Below are 18598 nucleotides of genomic sequence, written 5' to 3' on the forward strand. Positions count from 1 at the left end.
AAGAATCGTGGAAGTATGTGAGGAAGATCTCTTAGCACCTGTGGTGGGGCACATGCAAAGAAAGTTGTTCTCTGCCCAAGCTTGAGCAGTGAGTCCAATTGGTTATCTCTAAAAAGCTGTGCAGACACAAGATGTTCCATTGAGGGCAAGGGTTGGGGGTAAAAACACTGTCCCTTGTGTCTTAATCTAAAGTCACGAGGAAGCAGTTCATCTTTGACGTATGGAACATGAGGGTATCTGTGGCAGGCACTTCCCCTACTTGTTGGTGTTAAGCATAGGGCCGGTCACCTGAACTCAGCTACTTGGATTTACACATGACTGACTTTTAACTAAAATATCCTGTAAGGAAATAATACAAGTAGCTTCAAAGATTCCTGCCATATCCTTAGATTGAAAATACTACTGCTTAAAAAGCACAGACCACCAAACAGGGCAGAACCGATACTTTTTATCGATTAAGTTCTATGACCAAGAAAGTTTGGAGACCCCCTCCCCCCACCCCGGCCTAAGTCACCATCTGTCACAGACAGAATCAGAGTGACACTGAACATTGCAGCTGGGGCCAGCCAGTCCTTGGAAATCCTCCTTCTCGGGCTGTTGAGTATTCTCAGCAGATAGCCCTGTCTTGGGAGAAACAGATCCCCTTCCTGCTCCCACAGAGAAGATCGCCTCCAGCAGTAAACAGACAAATGGATGTAGAAAGAACAGATTTCTTAAATGTATAAAATCAGATACAGTCAGCAGCCCAGAGGAGCGCTCAGTGTCTTCCCTGGGCAGTCTGTTGGCGCGTCTGTGGCTGCTTTGTCAGTGGTGCCACAAGCTGAAGGCTCATCTTTACCTGATCTACAAAACCTTATCCTTCTGCTCTCTGAAATCAGGGTCGGGAAGAAAAGAGAATAGTGCGTGACCAGTAGGAGCCAGGAGGCTCTGTGGAGGCTTCCGAAAAGTTCCTTAGAGGAGCAGCTGGAGGAGAGGGGCCTTGTGGAGAGTTGACTTCTCCGTCCGTGTTGGAATTGTATGGTGCTAGCTTTACTTTGACCTTGAATTTAAGTCCTGGATGATAGAAGATGAGTCATTGCTTCCTCGAGGACAAGGAATTTAAAGAAAAATTTTCACCTGGACCAACTTTAGTAACAGACTAAAACATTTGAGAAGCACTTGGACTGGAAAAAGGTTGGGTCTGCATTGACTGCAGAAGCATTCAGGCCCGAGATGGCTCTGAAATGCTCTCCAGATGAATCTGGACTCGGCTGCGGTGCTGAGCGAACCCCGTGCGGCACCCGTGCACGTTGTTCTGGGGTTTTCCGCTGAGAGGGGTAGAATGGTTCCCAGCCTTCCTACCCTTGGCCTGCGTGTGCTGTAGACATCCTGCTTCTGAGGGCAGCTGAGGAGAGGAAAAAGCAGAAACTTTTACTGGAATGGTAGCCACCAAGGAGGGCCTACCCTGGGTCAGCTCCAAAGAAAGTAGTTCTTAATTATCCATCCCAGAGGCTGCCTCTTCCCAGACTGACCAAGGAAGAGTTTACCCTCCTCTTCTGTGAACCCACCACCTCCCAGTCCATTTTCTAGACAATGATGCCACCTAATGGGAACCAAGAATAACTCACAGAGCACTTCAGAGAGGATACATACACTTTTTCATAGAACTCACATTTCCCTCCTTGTACTTTGCTACCTATTCAGTGCTGTGTGCCAGCTTCTGATGAGGCCAGACTCAACAGCACGTGGGCAGTCAGGATCTCATAATATTATGAAGTATTTTTAGGGGGCTATAGATACGTATATTAAAGAATCACATTGTACACTTCAAATACATTACAATTTTATTTTGTCAGTTATACCTCAGTAAAGCTGAAAAATGGGGGCACCTGGGTGGCTCAGTCAGTTAAGCATCTGCCTTTGGGTCAGGTCATGATCTCAGGGTCCTGGGATCGAGCCCCATATCGGGCTCTGCTCAGTAGGGTGTCTGCTTCTCCCTCTCCTTCTGTGCTCTCTCGCTCTCTCTCTCTCTCGCTCTCTCTCTCTCTTGCTCTCTCTCAAGTACATGAAAGATAAAAAATCTTAAAAAAAAAAAAAAAAAGCTGAGGGGCACCTGGGTGGCTCAGCTCAGGTCATGATCCCAGGGTCCTGGGATCAAGCCCCGTGTCTGGCACCCTGCTCAGTGGGAAGCCTGCTTCTCCCTCTCCCACTCCCCATGCTTGTGTGAGTGCTCTCTCTTTCTCTCTGTCAAATAAATAAATAAGATTTTTTTTTAATTTTTTAATTTAAAAAACTGAAAAATGTTAATTTAATAAAAGATGGCTGTAGATGATGTTACTCGATATAAGTAAAAAACCATTATCTACAAGAAGTAGAAATGAATGGAGATATACCAAAATGAGGGTAGGGGCTGGGTTAGGTTACTGTGATTGTGTTTTCTTTTCTCTCTCTTTTTTAAGATTTTATTTATTTATTTTAGAGAGAGCACAAGCAAGGGCAAGAGCAGAGAGAGAAAGGAGAGGGAGGGGGAAAGAATCTCAAGTAGACTCACACAGAGCATGGAGCCTGACGCGCAGCTCAGTCCCACCACCAGGAGATCATGACCTGAGCTAAAACAAAGAGTCGGTCACTTAACCAACTGAGCCACCAAAGTGCCCCTGATTGTGTTTTCTAAATGCTTTATAATAGTTTGTATTTCTTTCTTTTTACCCATCAGAAGTATACTTTTAAATATAGACAATAATTAAAGCTGTAAAATACAGAAATAGAAACAAGAAAAACAAAGTCACCCCTAGTTCCACCCCTCAAACATACCTACTGTAAAACATACCTACTGTTTACATTTTGATGTGCTTCTAGTCTTTTTTTTTTTTTAAAAACATAGAGTTTTATGTATTTTTTAAAAACTGTAATCATTCTGGGGGCTTCTAGGTGGCTCCGTTGGTTAAGGATCTGACTCTTGATTTCCACTCAGGTCATGATCTCAGGGTCGCCCCACGTTGGGCTTCTGCACTCCCCAGAGCCTGCTTCTCCCTCTTCCTCTGCTCCTCCCTTTCTCTCTTCCTCTGCTCCTCTCCCAACTCACTCACTCTCTCACACAAATATGTAAAATCTTTTTTTTTAAATTGTGATCATTCTGTGTAATTCTTTTATCATTAATTATCACTTTAGTAATAATTCTGTTGCTTTTATGATACTAAAAATCATCCTTTAGACAAAGCTGTTTTCAGGAAACCAAAATGCATCATCTTAGATACATTAGGTTCCAAGAAATCTGATTTAAAATAATTTTTATACTCTTACTTGCGCTCTATGTTCATGTACGTGGAGATGCCTTCAAAAGCCAGTAAGAAAAGAGGTGAAAAAATAAGAAGAAAATAATTGAAGAGTTTGTAGACCATGCCAAAGGAGCCCACTGTGGTTGGGCAGTGATAGGAAGTGCTTCCAAGCCATTCCTGCAGCGTCTGGTCATGTGCTGGCGCCACCTAGTGGTTATGGTTATGAATAGTCTGAAATCTCTGCCTCCCATCCTCGGGTCTGGGAGCTGGACTCCTGGTTGCAGACCTTGTCCAGTACCCTGCCTCTTGTCTGTGCTTAGCCTACTGGAAATAGAGCAAGAATACCATCAGCATGGGTGTGTAGATGTACAGATTGGATTTCACATTATGAGTACCAAATGGGCACCTTGACAAAGAAAAAAGGGCTCCAAGAATCTATGAAATGAAAAATTCAAATGGAAAGACAACAGTTTAGAATTCTAGCCCTTGGACTGCCTCCAAGTCATTATCCATCTTGCAGATATCTTTAGAGCAAATCTCTTCCCCACTTGTAACTCATTTACCTTATTATGCAAAGAAAAAAAATTGTATGTCAGCTCTTTCTGACAGATATATTTTGATTGGGCTCTTGGGCACACATAGATAGTACCAGAGAAAACACTCTGGTTTGTTAGACTTGTAAAGGGCTATACAAATCCAGTTTGCCATTAATTAGCTGTAATAAGTGGGCTAAGCCACTTAATCTTTCTGAGCTCAGTTTTCTCATCCCTCAAATGGGGATAATCATGACTTCTTCCCTGTTATAATGAGATGTATTGCCTAGCGCTATGCTTGTAGTGGGGTGTTCAGTAAACTGTAGCTCTTTGGGGGCACCTGGGTGGCTTAGTCAGTTAAATGACTGCCTTCGGCTCAGGTCATGTTCTCAGGGTCCTGGAATCGAGTCGCTTGCTGGGCTCCCTGCTCAACCAGGAGTCAACTTCTCCCTCTCCCTCTGCCCATCCCCCCTACCTGTGCATTAATTCTCCCTTCCTCTCATATAGATAAAATCTTTTTTAACACATTGTAGTTCTTTTTATAATAAAACTCATTGTTGGGGCACCTGAGTGGCTCAGTCGTTAAGTGTCTGCCTTTGGCTCGGGTCATGGTCCCAGGGTCCTGGGATCGAGCCCTGTATCGGGCTCCCTGCTCAGTGGGGAACCTGCCTCTCCATCTCCCACTCCCCTTGCTTGTGTTCCCTCTCTTGCTGTGTCTGTGTCTGATAAGTAAATAAAATCTTAAGAAAAAGAACTCCTTATTGTTAAGTCAGATGATATTAAAACAATTTAATCCAGTTCACCAGTGCTAGGACACACAGGTTTTTCCCACTTTAATATCTGAAATCATGATGTGTCAGTGGCTTGCCAGTGTTTTTTTCCTTCTTACCAGTTCTATAAAATAATGGTCCTTCTTACATTTGCTGGTGTTTAAAGGAAGTGTGGTAATTAGGTTAGCAGTGTTTGAAGAACTACAGAGAGACCTGTTCTAAGTGCTCTTGGATTGTGTCTGTAAAGCTGAACATGACAGCTGGTTCCATGAGGTCTGACCAGGACAATTCCCCACTGGTCTGTTCCCAGTCTCAGACCTGAACTTGTGAGCTACTATTTCTGTGAAATCTGTTTGGAAACCACACAGAGATTACACAGAGCACAGTTGATAACTCAGTGGCCTGGGGCATTTAGCACCACACAGCACACACGAAGTGTTTGTTATTTTGAAGAGGGGATGTTGGGGGGTGGGTGTCACCCTCCTCTAATTCTGTTGGTTCTTTTGGTGCTGTGTAGACTGCTCTTTTCTCTCCGGGGCTGTCCATAGGCTAGATGGTCTGTTGCGTGGAAAATACCTGGCATGTATTGAACACAGTAAATAATAGCAGATTGGGCTCTCTGTCTCCCTGGCAACTGTGCCTAGTCTTTTTCTCTCTGTCTTTCAGTCTAATAAAGTTCCTGTTGTTCAGCCCCCACATCACATGCACCCGTTGACGCCCCTCATCACCTACAGCAACGACCACTTCTCCCCCGGCTCCCCTCCCACACACCTCTCCCCAGAGATCGACCCAAAGACAGGTGAGTCACCCAGTGCACAGGTTGGCCCCCATGCAGGGCTCCAGTGGGTCAGGCTTGTCTTCACGGCCCTGGAATCAGGCAACCCTGGGTTCAGGTCACATGTCTAACTCCCAGGAGCCCATAACCTTGCCCCCTAATGTTAGCCTTTTCAGATTTTTCATCTGTGTTTCCTGTGTCCCTTTCATACCATAGAGGCATTGTGAGGATAAAAGGGAATCCCACGAGGCACAGGCCTGGCTCCACAGTGGGAATCTGTTTGGGGGTGCCATGAGCTGGAAGTGGGGGTAAATCTTCTGTGTTGACCTTGAAGTCTAGCCCAGCTGTGGGCTGTGCCTCCCTTAACCAAGACCTTTGCCTTATACTGAACATTTTCAAACATAACCAGTCTAGCCTGACTTCTGAGTATAGCAAAAAGTGCTGAGGTTGAGCTGGCTTTTACTTATTTATTTTTTGAACTTGTTCACCAGAACTGTCCAGCCCAGGGAGCCATAGCCTCATCAAATCCCCAGAGTGGTCATGGCTCAAAGCATTTTTGGAGCCCCTCTTTAGAGAAATCAGTTACTGTAAGTTACAGATAATGAGGACAAATGTGGAGAAGACATCCAAAGTTTACTTCTCTACGAATGGGGCAGGTTTTCTAGAGGAAGACTAGTTGGCAGATGGCTCTGGGGGATATCTTGGGTCTCTGAGTCCAGGATTTCCAGTCCCTTTCTTGGATGACTCCTATGTGAACACCTGGAAATTATGCCTGATGACAGAGGTGGGATCCACGTAGCAGAGGGAAGCTGTATTAGCTGTATTAGCTGTATTTAGTCCTGCCTTCCCTGGATCTGTCCTTGACCCCAGCAGAGCTGGGACGTGACAGGGCCAAGATACTGAAAGAAAGGCCTTCCAAGCTCCAGCATGCCTGGGGACGTGGGGCAAGGGACTTCCGGTTTGGTGTTACTTCTGGGTGCTGTGATAGGGCCAGGGAACAGACTGACATGTATCTCTTTGAAGCAGGAATCCCCCGGCCCCCTCACCCATCTGAGCTGTCTCCATATTACCCACTGTCTCCTGGAGCTGTTGGACAAATCCCCCATCCCCTCGGCTGGCTCGTCCCGCAGTAAGGAAACTCACCGCCTTCCTTACCCTCCTTCTTTCTTTGTGCTGTGCTCTGCCTCCTATACCTGCGGTGTGCCCTGTGGGTGGGGGGGGTCTGTATGCAGCACCCGCACCCCTCACATTGGGGTCCTCTCCCCAAAGCTCATGGCTCTTACTCTTACTTCCTCCTTCTTGCCCTTTATCATCCTTCCATCCCAGCCCCCGGCCTCCCCTGTCCGCAACAGTCCCCCTGTAGCCAATGTGCTGACCAGATTTCCTCGCTCCTGGCCCCGACAGGCAAGGACAGCCCATGTACTCCCTGCCTCCTGGTGGTTTCCGGCACCCCTACCCTGCCCTCGCCATGAATGCCTCAATGTCCAGGTGAGTCCTGGGACTGGGGCTGGCAGCATGGACTGGCCTTGCAGGGAATGGTCCTCTATGAGTGTCCTTGCCATTTCTGACCATTAAAACTTGTTCTTGGCCCTTAACTGGGAGGCACGGGCTCACTTTTCCTCCGCACCCCTCTTTGCTAAGGCTCTTCCTCATGCCCCATGGTCAGAATGGAGACCACAGACAGGCTCACTCTTTCCCCACCTCTCTGAGGGAAGAATTTCAAAGCCCTTAGCCTCCTGCCACGTCTCCCCATACACTAGGCTTTGTGGCACTGATGCCAGAGACTGGGAGAAGATTCATTATTCCTGAAATGGGAACAGGAAAGAGGACTAATGTCTCAGGGGCCAGATCTATGTGACAGGGGCACCTCTGTGACAAGGAAGTGCAACCCACAGGCTACGCCCTTCTTCCCCCCGTGCACCCTGGCCTCTGGCCCACTACCCCTTCTTTTGTGTTTCTCATGCTACCTGCTTCCAGCATCAGATAGAGGAACCCTGTGCATCTGTGGGGGAAGGGGAGGTTTATTGGGTGTTCGCCAAACCTGGTTCTGTCGGGGTCCATGAATGGGCTCCCATTGCTCGAAGGCCTGCCACAGCCGAGGTATTACCCAGCTCCGCCGTAAGGGCAGGCAGCCGCCATGTCCTCTGCCGGGTGACAAACATTCACCCTGAGCCCCTCTGTTGTTCCTTGTTTCCCACCTGGTACACAGCCTGGTTTCCAGTCGGTTCTCTCCTCACATGGTGGCTCCGGCCCATCCCGGTCTGCCCACCTCAGGGATTCCCCACCCCGCCATCGTCTCCCCCATCGTCAAGCAGGAGCCGGCGCCCCCCAGCCTCAGCCCGGCGGTGAGCGCGTGAGTATCAGGCAGCCTGGTTGCTGGGGTGGCCAGTCTCTGAGCAGCAAATGCCCTTTGCTTTTCTCTCCTGGTGGCGTTTAGCGGGCAGCCAGCACTTCCCTCTGCCATATCCTCTTCTCTCTTGGCAGTTGCTCCCTTGACTCTGTGTTCCCATCCTCTCAGAGACACATCTTTCTTTGCTCCCAGTCAGGAAAGCTTGACAGGATTTAGAGGCTGAAGGAGAACCTGAGAACGCTTCTGGCATCCTTCCCCCTCCCTCACATACAGGGAAGTGGGAACTCCAAAGGGAGGATTTTTCTCTGGCCCACACGGCCACCAGTGGCAGGGCTGAGACTGTCATCATGGCCCCAGCTTCGTCCGCTGAGCTCTAAAGCCAGCGGGAGGGCCCACGTCAGCAGCCCCTGGTGCAGTAAACCCCCCTCTTGCTTCTGCCCAAAATGCCCTGCCCCCTTTCCTCTATCACCTGCGGCCAGCGCTCCTCACCACCTCCCTCTGCTCCTTCCTCAGGGAACTGGCCCTTCAGAGATAGGGCGTGAGGTCATTCCGAGGTTGGGGCCCCCTTGTGGAGGGTGCTCATCCCCCTCCCCACCAACCCTCCAGGGCAGGCAGCCCTGAGCGTCAGTGAAAGGCAGGGATGGCGGGCTGGGGGGCCCTGACATGATAGCTGACTGATAGCTCTGTGACTTCCCAGGAAATCACCCGTCACAGTGAAAAAGGAGGAAGAAAAGAAACCCCACGTGAAAAAGCCTCTGAATGCCTTCATGTTGTATATGAAGGAGATGAGGGCCAAGGTGGTGGCTGAGTGCACCCTGAAGGAAAGTGCGGCCATCAACCAGATCCTGGGAAGAAAGGTAAGGCCCGCTCTCGCCCCGGGCTGCACCGCGTCCCCTGCACTCTTCCTTCCCTGTCACTTCTGACCCTCTCTCTGCAGTGGCACAACCTGTCCCGGGAAGAACAGGCCAAGTACTATGAACTGGCCCGGAAGGAGCGGCAGCTTCACTCCCAGCTCTACCCGACCTGGTCAGCCCGGGACAACTACGTAAGCGCCCCCTTGGCCCTGGAGAGCGGTGTCCGCGACTGCACGCGGGCAACGGGAAGACTCTGTGTATAGAGGCCATGTGTCTCTAGAAATAAGGAAGGCATTTTCATTCTCAGGAGATCAACAAGGACATGGCTTTGGCGTCCTAAGGACTGATGTAAATTTGTAGCGCTCTCATTTGAAGCGGACTCAGCCTTTGATTCCGTAATTTAGGACGCAGTGCAAACTGTGTTCGGGCTCTGGTGGTGGGGGTGTTGCTGGCCAAGGGCTCTGAACCTCAGCTGGCATTTCTAATAACTCTTTGAAACTAGACCGAATTTTCTATGTCTGTTCTCATTTGCTTTTTATTTCTGGCGAGAGGCTTCCGAACTGTCTTAGATTTTCAGTGGGGACTGAGTCTCCTCAGAAAAGATTAAGAACCACCCTCTTCCAGGGAGGAAAATGGAAAAATATACCCCAGGGCACTGAAGGGATGAGGCCTTCCAAGAAGGCCAGGACACCGGGCTGGAGGGAAGGATCGCGTGGGGGAAAGGAGGGCACCTTCCAGGATGGCTCATTCTGTCTTCTCGGAGGCGTCGGTGGTTGTGTGACCTGAGCGGCTCCCCTCTGCCCCCAGCTCCCTCACCCAGGGAGGGTCAAGAGCAGTATGGGCCATGTCCTGTTTCCCCCACTATCTGGGCACCCCCCTAAAAAGTCGGTTATTCTGCCCCTTGGTTACCCTTTCTTTGGGCTAACTTTCAGGGTAAGAAAAAGAAGAGGAAGAGAGAAAAACAGCTGTCACAGACACAGTCCCAGCAGCAAGTCCAAGAGGCTGAGGGTGAGTTGTTGGAAGGCACAGGCTTTTCGAACCACCGTCACAGTGGCAGCTGCCGTGCCTCGTTCCGGGCTCTCTGTGGGGTTTGGCGACAGTGCTGTGTCATCACAGCTGCCATTCTCAGGGCCTCTGCCTCATGGTGGGGGGGCTCTTGCATACTCAGGGGGTTGTTACTATTACTCCCTTTTTAGAGATGACCCAGTCACTCTGCTTGTTAAATGGCGGAGACAGAATTTGATGCCAGCACTTTCCCACTTCAGAACCTCTGCGCCTTTCAACTCACTTGGGTTGCGTCTTACTCAAGGGTTCTGGGGATCAATATACCGGGCAAAAATGAATGGTATCTGAAATTATCTTTGGAATTCCCTCAGGAAGAGGCACAGTAGAGATAGACATACCCTCTATTCATGAACCCAATGGAAGTAGGTGTTCCTCCAAGATATGGTTGGTTGAGCACCCAAAGAAATACTTTGCTTGGTTTGGGGGCCACTTTGTGCCAAAATTCCGTACCACGTCTTTTCGCCCCAGAATCCCACCTAGCATGGTGACCTCTTCTCTCCTGCTCACTCTGGACAAGCGTAGAACTTCTGAGACCAGCTGAAGCCTGGGTTATGTCCCCTCCTATCAGATACTGAATAGGCATTTTGGCACTGCCCCTTCTGGACACTCTAGAGTCCTTCAGTGCGGTTTCCGCATCTTGAAAGCCTGGATTTCGCCCCCCCCCCCACCTCCCAGTAGGCGATCTTGTGTTCGGCCTCACCCACGGTACTAGCTGCTCAGTCTTCCTTGTGGTTTGTCCCTGTAGGTGCTCTGGCCTCCAAAAGCAAGAAGCCATGTGTCCAGTACCTGCCCCCTGAGAAGTCTTGTGACAGCCCCGCCTCCTCCCACGGCAGCATGCTGGACTCCCCCGCCACCCCCTCCGCAGCCTTGGCGTCCCCGGCTGCCCCTGCGGCGACCCATTCGGAGCAAGCCCAGCCCCTCTCCCTCACCACCAAGCCAGAGAGCCGGGCCCAGCTGGCTTTACACTCGGCTGCCTTCCTGTCAGCCAAGGCAACAGCCACCTCCTCTGGCCAGATGGGCAGCCAGCCCCCGCTCCTCTCCCGACCCCTCCCCCTCGGGTCCCTGCCCACAGCTCTGCTGACTTCTCCCCCGTCCTTCCCGGCCGCACTCCATGCCCACCAGGCCCTTCCAGTCCTCCAGGCCCAGCCTCTTTCCTTGGTCACCAAGTCTGCCCACTGAGCTGCCCCCTGACCTATGCAGGCTGTCAAGTGACTCGTCGAGTAGTAATGATTCAGAAGAAAGGAGAAAAAGAAAAAGGAAACTTTATTGGTCAATATTTGACCACTCTGGACTGTTCTGTAAAGTGACTGGTAACAGCAGCACTTTACGTTTTGTAGATGTAACCAGTAGCTGACCTTAAGGCTTTTTTAAAAAACAAAACAAAACTATAAAAAAAAATCTTTAAAAGAAAGAGAACTGAAAAGTAGTGTGTTATTCTTCCTGTATGTGCAGTGGTGGATGGACCTGGGCAGAAGACCCCTTTCTCTCTACCTCTTGCCCTTTCTGCCCTGTTCCCTCTTCTCGGCACTCCCACGTGCCCTCTGCCCCTTCCCAGTCCGCATGTCGGCCTCTGCCGGATTTCTGGCCTGTTACCTCTTCATCTAGATCCCGTTCCTGGACATTCCCTTTGACCTTACCAAGTTTTTCTCCTTTGCTCAACTGCCTTCATCTTCGTCCTCTGCCCAGTGTAAGACTGTCATCACGCGAGAAGCCACCTTTGCCTGATTTTGTCTCCACCAGCGTCCCCTTTCCCTCAGTGGGCCCTAACACAACAGCCTCCAGCTTTTGGTGGGCAAACATGTCCTCTGAAATGGTTCTTCCCCACGTTGAAAGGGATTCAAGGTGCCTGCCACTTCCTCGGTGAAGAAGTCTCTGTGCCACCCCTCACCAGTCAAGACCTCCCCTCACAGTCCCAGAGTGGCAGATGGGACCTGGCCCCAAGGCCTGGCTCTTGTCCCCTGGGTCAGTGCTAGCACAATCTGCCAAAGGTCTAAACGCCCTCCCCCTCCCCCTATCACCTCACATGCTTCTTCTGTGTGTATTTCTTTTTGTTTTTATGGGGTTTTTTGGAGCAATTTAAACTTCCAGTTGTTTATTTTCACAAAAGAAAATAAAATTGCAGTTGCAAGACCTTTGCTGAGTGTTTCAGTCCTTTTGCTGAATCAAGCCCCCATCTTCATAGCAAGTCCTGTGGTAGCTTTTTGCAGGGGTTTGGAGGGGAGACTACGAAAACATGCCGGACAGAAAAATCCAACCCAACTTTGTCTTTTTATGATTGCCGTGATGTAAATGGCGTCCTTTGGTTGTTTTGCATTATACCTAGCACTGAAATTCCTTTTATAACCGCTTTATTGAGCTATGATTCCCATAACATGCAATTTACCCGTTGAAAGTGTACAATTCGATGGAGTCGTGTATCCATCATCACAGTCAATTTTACTGTTTTCATCACCTTGAACCCCAGACCCTTTAAAATTCACCCCCATTTTTTCCCCTTTTACCCCCGTAGTCCCAGGCAACCACTCATCTATTATCTGTCTCTGGATTTGCCTATCCTGGACACATCATTTAAATGGGATCATATAGAGGCTGCCTGGCTGGCTCAGTGGGAAGAGCACGTGACTCCCCATCTCTGGTGAGTCCAAGCCCCACGCTGGGTGTAGAGATCACTTAAATAAAACCTAAATAAATAAATAAAACCTTAAAAAATAATAATAAATGGGATGATACACATATGGTACTTGAGTGTGTGTGTGTCTATGTGTGGGTTTTTTGCTTTTAGTAGGCTCCCTGCGCAACGTGGGGCTTGAACTCATGACCCCGAGATCGGTAGTCCTATGCTTTACTGACTGAGCCAGCCACGTGCCTTACGTATGGTCCTTTCTCATTGACTTCTTTCAGCCTACTATTTTCAAGGTTCGTCCATGGTACAGCATGTGTCAGCACTTCATTTATCTTTATTTTGGGGTCATGCAGAGGAAGAGGGAGAGAGAATCTTCAGCAGGTTCCACACCCAGGGCAGAGCCCCATGCAGAGCTCCATCTCACAACCCTGGGATCATGACCTGAGCCAAAACCAAGGGTCAGATACTCAACCCACTGAGCTACCCAGGCACCCCTCCTTTATTTTTGATGGTAAAATATATGTAACATAAATTTGCCATTTTAACTATTTGTAAATGTACAAGTCAGTGGCTCTCATTCCATTCACAATGTATCACACAACCACAACTTCCAAAACTTCATCTCCCTGAGCAGAAGCTGTATGACTACTGGGTCATTGGCCCCCTCAGCCCCACTCCCCCTGCCCCCAGTAGGGCTCATCCACTTGCTCATTCCATGAATTTGCCTATTCCAAATAGTCTGTATAAGTGAAATCCAAATCATCTGCCTTTTGTGCCTGCCTTAGCGCACTCACTGTTCTCCAGGGCTGTCTGTATTCCAGGATAGATTAGCATTTCATGCCTTTTTTTTTTTTTTTTTTTTTTAAAGACTTGATAAGGAACACTGTGTGGCTCAGTGGGTTAAGCATCTGCTTTTGGCTCAGGTTGTGATCCCAGAGCCCTGGGAGCCAGTCCCACACCCAGCTGCTTGTATGCTTGCTCTCTTTCTGGCATATAAATATATAAATAAAATCTTAAAAAAAAAAAAAAGATATAATACTTCTGTCTTCCCTTGCCTTTTAATGAGTACTTGCCAGATTTTTTTACCCTACTCAGACATAGCTTTTTTTATTATGGTAAAATATATATAATATAAAATTCACCATTTTAACTTTTTAAATGGGCAATCTAGTGGTATTAAGTACATTCATATCGTGCAACCATAACCACTGTCAATTTCCAGAATGATTTCATCATCCAAACACAAACTACCTGTTCAACATTAACACCCCATACCCCCTTCCCCACAGACCTTAGGAAGCTCTGATCACTTTCTATTTATGAGTTTGCCTATGCTGGGTACCTCATATAACTGGAATCTCGCTTATTTCACTTAGCATAATGCTTTCAGAGTTCATCTACATTGCAGCATGTGTCAGAATTTCATTACCTTTTATAACTAAATGATCCATTGTGTATATAAACCACATTTTGTTTATCCATTCATCTTCCGGTGAATACATGGGTTGTTTCTACCTTTTGGCTATTGTGAATAATACTCCCTTGAGTATCACATGTAAGTATAATGTTTGAGTCCTTGTGCTCAATTCTTTGGGATATACACCTGGGAGTGGAAATGCTGGGTCATATGATAATTCTGTGTTTTAACTTTCTGAGGAATTAGCAAACTGTTTTGCTTAGTGACTGCATTTTTTATTTCAACCAGCAACGTGTGAGGGTCCAGCTCCCCCACATCCTCACCAACACATGTTTTTCTGTTTTGTCCATTGTTTATTATAGCTGTGCTGGTAGGTGTGAAGCGGGATCTCAGTGTAATTTTGATTTCTATTTACCTAATACCAGTGAAGTTGAGCATTTCTTCGTATGCTTATTAGACAGCTGTCCCAGAGTATTCTATTTGTTGAAAAGACTATTCTTTCCCCCAGTGAACTGTCTTAGGACCCATGTTGAAAATCAGCTGACCATCAGTGTAGAGGCTTATTTCTGGACTTCGAATTTGATTCAGTTCATCTATAGGTCTTTAAGCCAGTACCACACTGTCCTAATTATTGTAACTTGCCATAAATTTTAAAGTTGGGAAGTATGAGGGCACCCAGCCTGCTCAGTCAGAATGGGTGACTCTTGAATCTCGGGGTTGAGAGTTCAAGACCCACACGGAGGATAGAGCGTATTTTAAAAAAGAAAAAAAAAGAAAGTTAAGAAAAATAAAACTTGACAAGGGTGTGTCCTCCAACTTTGCTCTTTTCCAAGCCTGTTTTGGCTATCCTAGGTCTCTTACATTTCCATATAAACTTAAGAATTGGCTTGCCAATTTCTGTAAAGAAGTCAGCTGAGATCTTAATAGGGAGTGTGTTGGTAGATCAATTTGGGGAGCATAGCCATCTTAACAAAATTAAGGTTTCCAACCCATGAATATAGGATGTCTTTCCATTTATGTAGGTCTTTAGTTTCTTTCAATAATGTTTCATGGTTTCCAGAGAATAAGTTTTGGACTTCCTTTTTTTTCTTTTTTTTAAGATCTTACTTATTTTATTTATTTGACAAAGAAAGAGCCAGAGAACACAGCAGAGGGAATGGCAGAGGGAGAGGGATAAGTAGGCTCCCCACTGAGCAGGGCCCCTGGGATCATGACCTCAGCCAAAGGCAGACACTCAACCATCTGAGCCACCCAGGTGCCCCTGCACTTTTTTTTTTTTTTAAACACTATTTTACTTACCCGCCCCCCTCTTTTTTTAATGTAAACTCTGTGCCCAATATGGGGCTTGAACTCACAACCCCGAGATCAAGAGCTGCATTCCCTACTGACTGAGCCAGCCAGGTGCCACTACCTCTTTCGTTCTTTTTGATAGTAAATGGAATTGTTTCTTAAACAATTTTCATTTTTAGGTTGTGTATTGAAAAATGTATAGAAATACAATTGAGGGGTGCCTGGGTGGCTCAGTGGGTTAAAAAGCCTGTCTTTGGCTCAGGTCATGATCCCAGGGTCTGGGATCGAGCCCCACATCGGGCTCTCTGCTCATTGGGGAGCCTGCTTCCTCCTCTCTCTCTGCCTGCCTCTCTGCCTGTGATCTCTCTCTGTCAAATAAATAAATGAAATCTTAAAAAAAAATACAATTGATTTTTGTATATTGGTCTCACATCTTATAACCTTGTTGAACTTGTGTCTTGTTAAGTAGGCTCATGTCCAACATGGGGCTTGAACTCATGACCCTGAGATCAAGAGCTGCATGCTCTGCCAGCTAAGCCAGTCACGTGCCCCACTGCTAAACTTGTTTTAATAAAATTTTAGAAAATCCTCAGGATTTTCATATGCAAGATCACACCATTTGTAAATATAGTTTTACTTCTTCCTTTCCAATCTGGATACTTTCTATTTCATTTTCTTGCCAAATTGTCCTGGCTACGTCCAGTACAGAGTGGAAGTCGTAAGAGTAGACATCACTGTTCCTTATCTTAGAGGGTAATTTCAAGTCCTTTACCACTAAGTATAATGTTAGTTGTGAGATTTTTGTATGATGCCCTCTTTCAGATTGAGAAAGCTCCCTTCTTTTCCTAGTTTAAGTGTTTTTATCTTGCAGGGGTACGAGGAAAATTTAAGATTTACTAAAAATCCCTGCTACCACTCCCTTAAACCAAAATGGGTGTGAGTTTGGGGTTGGTGGTGCATCTGCCTTCTCTAATCCTATTCCAGTTAGAAGATCTGCCTAAAGAAGAACCACACAATGAACTAGGTGCCACAATTGATTTGTGATGCCAAACATCAGCCAGACCTTCCATGCCACTCATTGGTTATTATGATTGGCCTTTGTCAGCTCCTCTCCAAAGCCCCTCAACAACTACACATCACCGTTCTCAAATCCCCAACTCAATCCCCACCTTCCCACTCTTGAAGACTGCCCTGCCTCTTAGAATATCAAGAAAATTGAGGCCAGCTGTAATGTTCCATTTTGATCCCCCACATCCCCACCTAAATTTCCACTCACCCTCTAATCATTTTTAACTGCCTTTCCACGGGTCTCAAAGTCAACCTGTGGTTCAATCCAAAGTCAATAGCTCTGCTGCTCCCTAGACCCAACCCTTCATCTCTGGCCTTGTTCATCTCTGTACCTTGTAATCTTGGTCACTTTGTCTAATGAGCTCTTCCCCTCAGTCAACAAAAAAGTTCAATCCTCTTATATAACTTGAAACCCTCTGTTTCACATGCAAACTTCCAGAAAAGGGTAGTTACTATTTACCTTCCATTCACTACGTAACCCATTGCAAACAGGTTTTGCCCTCAACACTCTACTGAAATATCTAACTCCTTATCTTACTTCACCTCTGTGCTGTATTTTATTCTGTTGATTTCACTTTCTTCATAGAAACACTCAGTTCTATGACAATTGAAAGCCCTCAAAGGATGTTGAGTAAAGAAACAGTGAAAAACAAGACCATAGTGTACCAGAAGACAAGTGACATGACTAGCTGTAGCACTAAAACTACAAAGAGGACCTGTAAGGTAAGAATTGTATGTATGGTTCTGTAACTTGCTTTATTTTCAGTTAATAATCTATCATATGCACAGACACCCATAAAAAAGGGGAAAATCAACAAAATAATCATGACAATAGCTCTGGACTACAAGATATTTTTATTTTCTTACCTTGGCTTATCTTTATATAAAAATTTTTATATAATGAACATATGATAACTTTGGGGAGTCTTAATTATATGCTAGATACTAGGTTAAATACTTCATATGAAATATCTAATTCTCAATACTTTTATTCCCATTACATAATGATGAAATTAATACATAACACAGATGAATTGCCCAAGGTCATGTAAACCATTTCCCTTCAACCTCACCTGGGAAATACCTACACTCTCTGGTCCTCAACTTGAAGGTCCCTGTCTCAATAGAGCTCACAGTTTCTGCACCTTGTTTTCTTGGCATTTCTTTGAATGTGCACTCACACACAAACATACATTCACACGTAGTACAATTGTATAAATATTTGGTTAATATTTGTGTTCTCCACTAGATTGCATGCTCCATTAAGTGAGGACCTATCGTGCTTGATTCGGCAGCACATATACTAAAATTGGAACGATACAGAGAAGTGAGCACCTATCATTTTTAAAACCAATCTGCAAAGCATCTAACCTGGCCAATGATTACAAAAGATCTCAAGCAGCAATTAACATATAAACTAACAGTATTTCAAACAGTGGGATACAAAACTATTTACCCAATGATACCAATTTGGAGGAAAATGAATATCCATATAAAAAAAGAACAAAAAAATACACCCATTAAGACAGAGGAAGAAATAAGTATTCTTACTTGTTTAAAAACAAAACACTAGATGGGGCGGGCACCTGGGTAGCTCAGTTGGTTAAGTGTTTGCCTTCAGCTTGGGTCATGATCCCAGAGTCCTGGGATCCATCCCCAGGTTGGGCTCGCTGCTCAGCCCAGAGTCTGCTTGTCCCTCTCCCTTCGCCCTGCTGGTGCTCTGTGTGTGTGCCTCTCTCTCAAATAAGTAAGTAAAATCTTTAAAAAAAAAAAGAAAAGAAAAGAAAAGGAAAAGGAAAAAAAAAGCCTAGAAAATAAATAAAACACTACATAGAAACACAATACACTAAGTGGTAATCTGTAGCATGATAGGGATCAAGAATTTTGATGTGTACCTTTTTTATTTCATTTTGATTTCTGAACCACTAGAATGTATTACCAAAATCAAAAATTTTAGAACGTCTGCAAGGCAGAAAATACACTAAAACCTTGTGATTATCCCGTAAGAGTGGGATAAAGATTTTTCCTATTTCTATAAATACGTTCACTAAATCTTCTACCCCGAACATGAATAACTTTCATGACAAGAAAAAGGACGTACTTTTTAGAAAAGATCTTTGGGGACCTCGGAGGGCAGTCCCCGTGGGAATGGGATGGCTCCCGCTACAAAGGTGACGGGTTGAGTTTCTGTTTCCAGATGGGAGAGACCTGAACGCAAAACGTTTGTGAGCTACGAACAAAGAACCGAGAGAAAGGGAGAAGTTAAAAACGTGAGCTGAGGATGGAGCCGAGGCGCCGGGTCCCAGCGACGTCAGTCCCGTGGGGCCATCTAACGGCCAGGGAGCTCTGGCTCTGTCAAGATTGTCTCGGAAATACAAGGGGGAAAAAAGGAAAAGGGGAGTGACGTTTGCGGCGGCGGCTAGGCAGCGAAGAAATCTGGAGAAGAAAGACTGCAGGACCTCTACACGGACGAATACAGCCAAAACGGAAGAGAAAAAGCAGAAACACCGGCCGGTCCGGCCCTCCCCTACCTCTCCACTTCCCCTCACCGGCGTTGCGGCGGAAAGACGCACGCAGGAAAGGGCGGAGCTAAGGA

The 18598-nt window shown here is 46.5% G+C and overlaps 1 protein-coding gene across 2 annotated transcripts in view; it reads left to right on the forward strand.

Annotated features, from left to right (window-relative positions):
* TCF7L1 (transcription factor 7 like 1) overlaps positions 1–11734 on the forward strand; it is a 153832-nt gene extending 142098 nt beyond the window's left edge. The window contains exons 5-12 of one of the 2 annotated variants that reach the window (XM_044261531.1): positions 5227–5359; positions 6359–6464; positions 6740–6823; positions 7545–7688; positions 8383–8542; positions 8623–8730; positions 9472–9547; positions 10350–11734. In XM_044261531.1, the coding sequence (XP_044117466.1) occupies positions 5227–5359; positions 6359–6464; positions 6740–6823; positions 7545–7688; positions 8383–8542; positions 8623–8730; positions 9472–9547; positions 10350–10783 (1245 nt within the window). In that variant the 3' untranslated portion in view covers positions 10784–11734. The remainder of the gene's footprint in view (positions 1–5226; positions 5360–6358; positions 6465–6739; positions 6824–7544; positions 7689–8382; positions 8543–8622; positions 8731–9471; positions 9548–10349) is intronic. The other variant, XM_044261532.1, reaches the window with a different exon arrangement.
* Positions 11735–18598: the final 6864 nt, after the last annotated feature.

Source organism: Neovison vison, chromosome 8 (genome assembly GCF_020171115.1).
Source record: "Neovison vison isolate M4711 chromosome 8, ASM_NN_V1, whole genome shotgun sequence".
NCBI lineage: Eukaryota > Metazoa > Chordata > Mammalia > Carnivora > Mustelidae > Neogale > Neogale vison.